The 10,762-nt window shown below is 37.6% G+C and overlaps 2 protein-coding genes and 1 long non-coding RNA gene across 3 annotated transcripts; all 3 read left to right on the top strand.

The window, feature by feature from the left end:
• The first annotated feature begins 215 nt into the window (after positions 1–215).
• Positions 216–5,439, top strand: LOC114739723 (uncharacterized). The gene is made up of 2 exons (XR_003739628.1): positions 216–276; positions 4,690–5,439. It is a non-coding gene; the product is annotated as an uncharacterized LOC114739723 (long non-coding RNA).
• LOC114739720 (immediate early response 3-interacting protein 1-like) lies at positions 1,586–1,941 on the top strand. The gene has a single exon (XM_028927798.1). The coding sequence runs from the start codon at positions 1,603–1,605 to the stop codon at positions 1,834–1,836; it is 234 nt and encodes a 77-aa protein (XP_028783631.1). The 5' UTR covers positions 1,586–1,602; the 3' UTR covers positions 1,837–1,941.
• Positions 5,440–7,814: 2,375 nt separating the features above from the next.
• On the top strand, positions 7,815–10,302 carry LOC114739716 (tubulin beta-2 chain). Its single transcript, XM_028927794.1, has 3 exons — positions 7,815–8,304; positions 8,920–9,189; positions 9,345–10,302. The coding sequence occupies exons 1-3, from the start codon at positions 7,911–7,913 to the stop codon at positions 10,016–10,018; spliced, it is 1,338 nt and encodes a 445-aa protein (XP_028783627.1). The 5' UTR covers positions 7,815–7,910; the 3' UTR covers positions 10,019–10,302.
• Positions 10,303–10,762: the final 460 nt, after the last annotated feature.

Here is a 10,762-nt window from a genome sequence, read left to right as displayed (position 1 = left end):
GTATTTAATTTTCTTAGGTCGGACTTTGTTACAATTTTCCTTTTAAAGTTTTAAACATGCTGAAAATGACCGAAGGAGTGCCACGCGGGCATAACATCCAAAGGATATTACCTAACAGATGCGTTGGTAAAGTCATTCTGTACCGTCTGATCCTGGTGCAGTCGAGTAAAGGAGGACTTGCAATTCCAAAGATCTTCTCGAAATTTCTAAACTTCGCGACGGGGTCTTTCGTTCTGAACTGGAGCTTGCCGTTTCTGAACTGTTTCGTTTTCTCCGGTAAGAACTGAAGTCTTCTCTTGTTCTGTTCCTTTGAACCTGCTTTGAGCCATCCTTTGGCGATCTTGTCATTGGGCCCGCAAAATTTGTAATTACGTGGTTTATTTTTTCGATTGACTTTTCTTGATGCGAGATTGAATATGTGGCTTTGTTGTTTAGGGTAAATTTGTATAAATTTGTGCTCCTGGTGTTAATAGCTTCAATAATTGATTTGTTTCGGATGAGAAAATTTCCAAGTTGTTCTTGCTGACAAAACTGACTGCAAATTGCATCCGATTAAAAACAAAAAAATCTGTGATTTTTGCCTACCATGAGCCGGGGCAAGAAATGAACTAAATTGTTCAAACTGGAGAAATCGATTTTGAATTAGGATTCCCTGTTGAAGCTTCTAGATTTCCTTTTGGATACCTAAGCTTCACGCCTTCCCTGCTGTGAAGCACCCATCGTATCAGAACCTCCTATCAAAGCGAATGAATCCTCTGAAGTTGAAGTTGAGACCTCTGAATTTCTATAAAGTTTCCCCTTTTATACTTTCACCATTTTATGATATTGTTTTTTGTAAAACATAAAACCATTTTATGGTTTTTTTTTTTTTTTTGGTAAAACATAAAATATTCTCTTTTTCTTTCAAAGGCAACGTTGGAGAAATTCTGGATCAAAAACTTCGGAGCATCCATTACCCCCACCAAATATGACACAATACTTCAAACTACATTTGACCCTCTATACCTTATGGTCATGTCATGTGATATCTTTGTCAGCATTGTTGCTTCTTTGCTGGCATATATTGCCATGGCTACTACTCACAATGTAACTCAGCGCGCCGATATATAGACAAGTAATATGTAATCTCTGAGGGGCTTGAAAGATCGTTGAGAAACAGAATCTACTCACTACCTTCTTTTCACCTCCCTTCCATGCCTAAAAAAGAAAAGCAAGAAGAAAGGATTGGAAAAAGAAAAACCCACTCAGTAATCCTGCCACAACCATATGGAGATTACATGAGCGATCAATAAAAACTTCTTTAATTCAACTTTGTTTTAGAGGTCTCTGTTCATTGAGCCTTGGCACTAAACATTGATGGATCTTAGACCTGGCAGATTCTTAGTATCCATCCTTAATGACCCCACCGATGATTGGTGGTAGCTCCATGATCAAATATTCAAATTCTCTCTCTCTCTCTCTCTCTCTTCTCTCTTCCTAATCCTTTGTTTTGCCTTGATTAAGCATGTGTTTGCCACTTCAAAATCTATATTTAGTTGTTGGTAAAGGCTGTATCTATTTTGTGCATAAAGAATCCTTTGATGGTTCATATTTTGGCAGAAAATGGGTTTTTGGACCTTGTTAGAAGGGTTTCTACTCTTTGCAAATGCATTGGCAATACTGAATGAAGAACGTTTTCTTGCTCCCAGAGGATGGACAATAGCAGAACTAACAGGACCCAGGAGAAGTACCCTCAAAGGGCAGATTATAGGGCTTATACATGCCTGTCAGTTCCTGAGACTTCCCCTTATACTATTGAATATTATCACCATAATTGTGAAGTTGTTCACTGGATGAATTGAAGAGCCAGACCGAAAGTCTATGCTCTTTTGTGTGTATCATGCAAAAATCGAGTCGCATTTCAGTGGTAAAATGAGCTGAACTTATTATAAGGCTTTATCATTATCAGTCGCATCTTATCATTTTCTACTCCTACCTGCATGTTTGTTTTCCTTTAGGGTTGCTATAAATGTGGAAGAATTTAATTTCTCAATCCTTTGGAAACCATGTATAGATATAAGAAATTAAAGAAAAGTAAAATATGAATCGTAAAACAGATGCAAAACTTTGTATACACTTGCTCTTTCAGTGATGAATATCATCACTGTAGTTGACATTGGTTGCTGGGTAAGTGTAAAGAGATAGAAACTTCAAGTTGAGGTTTGGAACCCATGAGCCCTGTCTTACCCTTCAGAGCATGAACTCTATTGCCACGTTTTGTACAATGGAACTAAGGCTGGGGAAGTGGAATTGGAATTGGAACTGTGTTTTTGGTGCGTTTGGTGGTAGGAATCTAGTTCTCCATGGAAGGCATTTCCAACAAAATCATTGGAACTCATTTCCATTGCTCCCCCGCAGTACTCAAACTTACCCTTCAAGGAATTGGAACTGTCTTTGGTGCATTTGGTAGTAGGAATCCGGTTCTCCATGGAAGTCACTTCCAACAAAATTGTTGGAACTCACTTCTATCGCCCCCTTTATAGAACTCAAACCACTTCCTTGGAATTAAGGTCATATCTCATCCCTAACCTTCAAGCCTCCCTCCGGCTTTCGTTGGCCCAACCACGACTATTGGCAATGGCACTCATTAGGGACTCACCGACAACGACAGTACTGGACCGGTGGTAGCACTTGACCACCACAACCATCACCAACGGCTGATAACATTCACCAAGTGTGATTCCACACTTATCTTCATTAGGTTTGTGCTTCATCGTTCTGACAAATTTCACCATTTTTAGCAAGCTTGGAAAGCATGGTGCTTGACTAGTGACCTTCTGCCTCTTGTGCGACAGCGATGACCCTCAGCCTCTTGTGTGGCAGTGGTGATCCCCCCTTCTCTTTGTCGTTCATGATTCCAACCCCGAGTCTCGATCGGTCCCCTCCCTCTTTTGCCTTCGCTCATGATCCACAGACCCTCCTACTCTTGTCTTTTGTTTTTGCTTCTCTCATCTTCCATCTTTGCATCTTTGATAAATAGGTTGGGTTTGTATGATTCTTTTTAAATCTTTTGTTTTGGGTTTGATCATTATTGAGATTGGTTATTTCTAAACTAGAATACATTGTATTTGATTGTGTTTTCTAATTTTTCGACGATGGTTGCCTTTTGGATGGTTGCCATGGCTTCTGGTGACTGAACAATGGGTTTGATATCTGGGTTAGGGTTGGTATTTTATTTTTTGATAAGGGCATATTAGTCTTTTTATATTATAAATACAAGTATTAAATTAGAATAATACCCCACTTCTATTGTCATACCAAACACATTTTAAGACCCACTTCTAATTCCACTTCCACATCTAATTCCAATTTCACTTCCACTTCCATTAAAAGCTTTCATGATACCAAATGAGGCATAACCATTTCATCATCATTATATTTTCTTTAATGCCACGTTTGGTGTGGTGGAAGAGTTTTTTATGGAAGTGGAAGTGGAAATAGAAGTGCAAGTAGAAGTGGAAATGGGAAGGGAAGTGGGTTTTTAAAACACTTTTGGTAAGATGATGGAGGTGGGATATAATTTTTAATCAAATATGTATTTTTAATATGAAGTTACTAAAATACCTTTTACCAAAAAAAAAAAAAAAACTCTCCGCCCTCCCTGGCATCCACGGCTAGTCTACCCAAACTACTATCGGGTAATCCTTTATTGGCAAGATCGAATTGGCAATATAAGGAAGAGCACAAAATAATCAACTTGAATCACCCTGAATGGAAAAGAACGCAGCAAACCAAAATCGAAGAATCCATCCAAAAGCATCAACATATCACAATCTGAAAAATAGAAAGCTGAAAAATCACATATCAATTCAAAACTACAATCTGAAAAAAGAACAAGATCTCAAAAGAACAAAATCTCTTTCATCCAAGAACAAGGATGGCAGTCTCACGGAGGAGGGTGTTTTGAGAGTGCTAATTTGCTGTACAATCTGTTGACTTGTCATATCCTTCTTCAAATAGCTCTCTTGCTGTTATGTTCTCTTTCAGAAAAGAAATCAAACTAGGAACAAGAAATCACCACACTGTTTGAGAATGCCATTTTGGGTCGGGATTGTGCAGTGTATTGTGTCTTTTTTAGAAAAGGTTATCAAATCAAAGTATGAATTGTGAATCGGAAAGCAAATTTTTTGGATCTTGAATCGAAATGTATAGTGGATTGTAAAACTCTTAAACAATTATTAAAAATGACATATAAGTAATTTTATAGAAGAGAATATCAAAAGTTCGTAGATATTAGGTTTTAATACAGCTCATAAGAAATTTAAAAAAAAAAAAAAGCAACTACATATCAAATTTCAATGACGGAGCCCCCAAAATCAATTAGGGAATAAATAATTAGGGTTTTGATTGATATTTGATGAGTTGGAGGGATAAGTACGTTAGAGAGTATTTGTACAGCAAATTGCCTCCTATAAATAACAAAATAATCAGAAAAAGTATACATAAAAAGGTTTTTTTAATGGGTTGAATCAGATCCAGTGCAATTCAACACTACCTCAAGTGCATGATTTTGGTGTGAATTGTATAATTTAGGCCACAAAAAGATACAATGGGAGATTTGAATATTTTATTGTCTCTTTTGTCTCGAATTGCATGATTCGAATCGCGAATCATGGGATTCTAACTGTAGTGCCCACCATTTGGTTAAAGATTTGGAGTTGGAGAAGAAGACAAAAGTTTGGAGTTTTGACACATGATCTAGAGAAATCGAAGCTTAACACGATCAAAGCTTCTCCATTGTCAGATCAAGGCTTCCACCTTGTTAGCTACTCAGATCTGCAAGCTTCTTTATTGTCAGATGTCCAGATCAAAGCTTGCGATAGATGTGGACGAGGAAAGAGGGAGGGAACGATGGAGGCAGAATAAGATGGGATAGGGTGACAAAGCTTGCTGTTACAATACTTCATCATCGTTGTTGTTACCACTACTGCACTTGGCCATTACAGGAAGAGAGAGAAATACAGGCTGTCGAGACTCAAAATTGGAGAGATAAAGTAGGGCAGGAGGGAAAAACTGTGAATTAATAAAATATATGAGGGTATTATGGTCATATAGTTTCACTTCCATGGAACTTATCTCAGTTTTTGGGTACGCCCAAGGAATCCACGTCCATCATTTTTCCTGGAAGTGAGTTCCAGAAGGAAGTAGACTTCAACACACTGAACAACCTAATTTCATAGTTCTACTTCCACTTCCAATTCCCTAGCCCCAATTCCATTGCACCAAATGGAGCATAAGGCTCCCTTGAAATGTGGGATATTTGGTGATGAGATCATAGTCTGTTGTTATATTTAATCATGTTGCACACTGATAGGATTCTGAGTGGTCAAGAGTGGTATTGGAATTTGTTCTTTATCACTTGAGGCAATAAAAAGCCTCGTGTATGTATGTGTGGGTATATATATATACACACATATATGTTTTACAAATTCATCATTTCTATTGTGGTCATGTCCTTGGCCTAAACATCTCTTGAACGGTTAAAGATCCCAAAAAAAAAAAGAGATTCTATCATCTAAGATCAAAACCCTCCTTCATTGGTAAATTCAATCACTCAATAATAAAAGTTTGTTTAGCAATTATGATTTATGAAATATGAGGTAAGTATGTGAGAAGAGTTTTGTTAGAAGTGAGTTCCATGAAGAAGTGGATTTCAACACACCAAACAGCCCAATTTTATAGTTCCACTTTCACTTCTAATCCCCCGGCCTTAATCCAATTGCACCAAATGGAGCATAAGGCTCTTTGAGATGTGGGATATTTAGTTATGAAAGCATAGTCTATTATTATATTTAATCATATTGCACATTGATAGGATTGTGAGTGGTCTTGGAATTTGTTCTTTGTCACTTGAGGCCATAAAAAGCCTTCCATATGCGTGTATGTATATTTTCCAAATTCATCATTTCTATCGATGTTATATTTTTGGTCTAAACATCTCTCGAAGGGTTAAAGATCCCAAAAAAAGAATAGAGATTCTGTCATCTAAGATTGAAACCCTCCTTCATTGATAAATTCAATCCCTCGACAATAAATGTTTGTTTAGCAATTGTAATTTACGAAATGTGAGATAAATATGTGAAAAGAATTTTATTTCGATTTATGTAAAATGTGTTTATAAATAATTTTAATTGTGATCTCAAACAAACCCTGAGTAAATAAAATTACCCTAGTGGCTTGAACAAACCCATAAAAGTCATAGTTAATAATTTTGAGGGAAACCGCGGAAAGGAGAGAGAATTGTGTGAATGGGTATATATGTGGACCAGAATGCAGATGTTTTATTGGTATGAAGACAATCATATTTCTTTGGATATTTTATAATTCTGTAATACAGTCTTTCATACGAAAAAAGTGTATGTATTTTTATTAAAAGGTACATAAAATATTGCGGAATGCAGTTTATTTGCCTATCAAAGAGAATTTTTGAGAGATTTTGATATTGTTATTGCCATTAAAATTAATTATAGATATCTTGTTTTTGTTTCTTTAATCAAGGAGAAGGTTTTGTTAGACTCGGCAGGGTTTGAAGCCCCTTTTATGAATCAAGATATTCTTTTGGACAGCGAAGTGAGATTGATATCGATAATTTTAATTGAATTTAGACACGATGAATATTGTTGCCCTAAACTTGGGGCAAGTTTCTGTTCAGTAATTATGATTGATTCTCTTTCTTTCAGATTTTTTAGAGATGGTAAACAAATGTGGGGTCCAGTCAATCAATTTAAATTCAGTTCTTTGGGAAAAAAAAATCCATTCAACTTATTAAATTCATAAGATCCACCACAATTTAGAAAGTTTTGTATTTAAATATATTTTCTTGCTAATATAATAGTCAATGCTAACGACAACGTTAATTGCTTTGTAATGAATCATTACGCAACGTTAATTTCTTATGGTTATGATATCAATTTCCCTTTTAAGTGTGAGGTTTGCAGAGCAACTGCAATATCCGTATTAAAACATAGCTGGCAAAAAAGAAAATAATCAAAAAAATCAAAAAATTGTTTTCAATAAGTAAATATTTTATTCTCACATAAGATATTATCCACTGCAGATAATAAAAATTTTCTTCTAATTTTGAAACAGTTTTTTTGTGGCCAGATAATTTTAAAATGTCTAAACGTACTTACTGACAACGATGGAAAAGAAACAGATGACAATTCTCTTCTAATTTTGAAATATCTTACATACTCAACAAATAGCAAGGGAAAAAAAATAAGCAAATTGAGTTAACTTTTATTTGGAGCTTTTCAATAAAATAAAATAGTACTATGACAGAAAGAACTATTTTTGAACTAAAAGGAAAAATTAAAAATAGCATATATAACTTATTTTCCGTTAGTAAGATTTCATTTACAAATCTCCATGTAAGGGAAAAGTTAAAAAAGTTTTGAAATCCAGCAATTTTGTCTGGATAGTAACGCCACCAGCTCATTGAAAGAGAATTCTCCTCTTTTTTTTTGTTTTGGTTTCCCCGGAAATGAGCAGCCTCAAAATTCAAAAATAGGAAGAACAACGGAGGTGTTTTCAAATTTCAAATTCAAATTTCAAAATAACGCAATCTCGTCCGTCCATTCAATCCGCCCGTTGCGCTACTCAATCACAACCCTAAATATCCAATACCAAGAATTCTACAGCTCAGACCTCGCTCGAAGCCAAATCATATGCTTTCTCATTCAAGATCTAACCGTTGGTCCGTTGCTCCAACCACAACGCCAACCACTTTTCTATAAAAAAGAATCTTCATTCGTCCCCACGCTCACAAACCCTTCAATCTCTCTCTCTCTCTCTCCCCTCACTGTCTTTTGGCATTTCTGCAAACACCTTGAACCCTACTTCGTCTCGTTTCCTTCTTTTTCAGATACAAGATGCGTGAGATCCTTCACATTCAAGGTGGTCAATGTGGTAACCAAATCGGTGCCAAGTTCTGGGAAGTCGTCTGTGCCGAGCACGGCATCGATCCCACCGGGAGGTACCATGGAGACTCGGATCTGCAGCTCGAGAGGATTAATGTCTACTACAACGAGGCCAGTTGCGGGAGGTACGTGCCGAGAGGTGTGCTTATGGATCTCGAACCAGGAACTATGGATAGTATCCGATCTGGACCGTACGGACAGATTTTCAGGCCCGACAACTTCGTTTTTGGACAGTCTGGTGCCGGAAACAACTGGGCAAAAGGTCACTACACTGAAGGCGCGGAACTCATCGATGCCGTTCTTGATGTTGTACGAAAAGAAGCCGAGAACTGTGACTGTTTGCAGGGTATGTTTTGACTACAACATTTCATTTTTTTTTTTCATGATTTTTCTCCCCTTGTTGTTTTTGGTATCTATCTATCGCTTTACTTAAAATTAAAACCGTGACTTTTCGGAGTTTATGGATCATCTTTCTGTTTTACGAATAAGTGTTCGTTACTTTCTTGATAAATGAACTGTAAATGGCCAGTATGCATGTTTTCTGCTTTAGAGAATGTGAAAACTTCCAGTGGATCTGTCAGAGATGTTTGATCTGTTCTATGGCTAAAAAAAATTAAGTGTTCCTCTCTAAACGGACAAATTGTGATTTTTTGGTGGTTTTATGGTCACTGTAACTTCTTTTTTCCAGATCTCATGCCATGTTTTGTGGAATGAAGCCATGGCAAATTAACTGCAACTGCTTATAGAATATATAGTTTTCCCTGTTTGACCGAAACTGCTTACAGAATATGTCGTTTTTTTTTTTTGCCGAAGAGATGCTACAAACGTACTTTTACCCGTCATCATCCCCCATTTGCTAGCTGTTTTCGGAGACGATCTTCTCTTTGAAATTGATTTACTGTTCTATTTTCCTTACCCTTTCATCCGTTGACGTTAACTTCGAATTTGATGCGGTTTGCAGGATTCCAAGTATGCCATTCACTCGGTGGAGGAACTGGATCTGGAATGGGTACTCTCTTGATCTCAAAAATCAGAGAAGAATACCCAGACAGAATGATGCTTACTTTCTCAGTCTTCCCTTCTCCCAAGGTCTCTGACACTGTGGTAGAGCCCTATAATGCTACGCTCTCCGTCCACCAACTAGTTGAGAACGCAGATGAGTGCATGGTACTTGACAACGAAGCTCTTTATGACATTTGCTTCCGCACCCTGAAGCTCACCACACCAAGCTGTAAGATTTTATCCATGCAACAACTCTTAATACATGTTTTATTCCAACAATGAAGATGATACCTAACAGTTTTTTCTGCAGTTTTTTATTCTTACCTAGTTAAATTTAATTTAATGATCATACAGAACTGACTCGTGCAATTTTCTATTGAGCAGTTGGTGATCTGAACCATTTGATTTCGGCAACCATGTCTGGAGTGACATGCTGTTTAAGGTTCCCTGGTCAATTAAACTCTGATCTCCGGAAGTTGGCCGTCAACCTTATCCCCTTCCCTCGCCTTCACTTCTTCATGGTTGGTTTCGCACCTCTGACCTCCAGAGGTTCTCAGCAATACAGAGCTCTTAGTGTTCCTGAGCTAACCCAGCAAATGTGGGATGCAAAGAACATGATGTGTGCTGCTGACCCAAGGCATGGACGCTACCTCACTGCCTCAGCCATGTTCAGAGGGAAGATGAGCACAAAGGAGGTTGATGAACAAATGATCAATGTCCAGAACAAGAACTCCTCCTACTTTGTGGAATGGATTCCACACAACGTGAAATCAACCGTCTGTGACATTCCCCCAACTGGGTTGAAGATGGCATCCACCTTCATTGGTAATTCGACATCAATTCAGGAGATGTTCAGAAGGGTGAGCGAGCAGTTCACAGCCATGTTCAGGAGAAAGGCTTTCTTGCATTGGTACACTGGGGAAGGCATGGACGAGATGGAGTTTACTGAGGCTGAGAGTAACATGAATGATCTTGTTTCTGAGTATCAGCAGTACCAGGATGCAACTGCTGATGATGAGGAATACGAGGAGGAGGAGGAACTCGCAGAGTACGAATGAAGCCAAGAAAAGGAAGATTAAAGGTGTCTATGTGCTGCTGCTGCAACTTCCTGTTGCCGGTTCATTGATAGTTCCGGCTGGTTGGCTCTTGGCTTTACTTACATATGATATTCAAAAACTTGTTTCTGCTTTTAATCTGCTCTCCGTTCTTGTGTAGCTGTTGGTTAGTATTCACTACTTAGTAGGCGTATGAAAGACTAGTATGGTTTAAACAAATGCAATCATTATATTGTTCGAATTCTCTTGGGCACTAATTGATATTTGGGATAGATTCCTTGTGAAAAGAGACATTTCCAGTTCTGAGTGCGTTTCAATACCCAGTCAAAAATAGTCACAAGATATGGACGAATGCTCATTTCGTGAAATAGATAAATAGATAGATATGGAGTCTTCTTATTATGCCCGATTGTGCCGCTTGTTCACGTTTTATTTAAGGAACCGTAACCATCGCTTCGAAAAATATCTGCTTTTCTTTTCCCTCACTAGTAAGTGGCAATCATGAGATGTATATTGGGATATCGTGATTTGTAAGGTTGTCAATTTTAGGGAATTCGATTTCAGAGATATTTTGGGTTATGACAATCTTAAATGAGCTGGGCCAGGGGCAATGAATGAAGTTCTCTTTTGTAATTTTTCCTCTACGGTAACCGGCCGGCACACAAGAATTATTTCAGTTTGTATTGGAGTCTGAACTCCCAATATTCCTTTGAACCATTATCCTCCGTTGCTTAATACTCCCTTTGT

The sequence above is a fragment of the Neltuma alba genome, unplaced genomic scaffold (genome assembly GCF_004799145.2).
Source record: "Neltuma alba isolate B1F8T4 unplaced genomic scaffold, ASM479914v2 tig00002890_pilon, whole genome shotgun sequence".
NCBI lineage: Eukaryota > Viridiplantae > Streptophyta > Magnoliopsida > Fabales > Fabaceae > Neltuma > Neltuma alba.
This window is presented reverse-complemented; position numbering and strand designations above follow the sequence as displayed.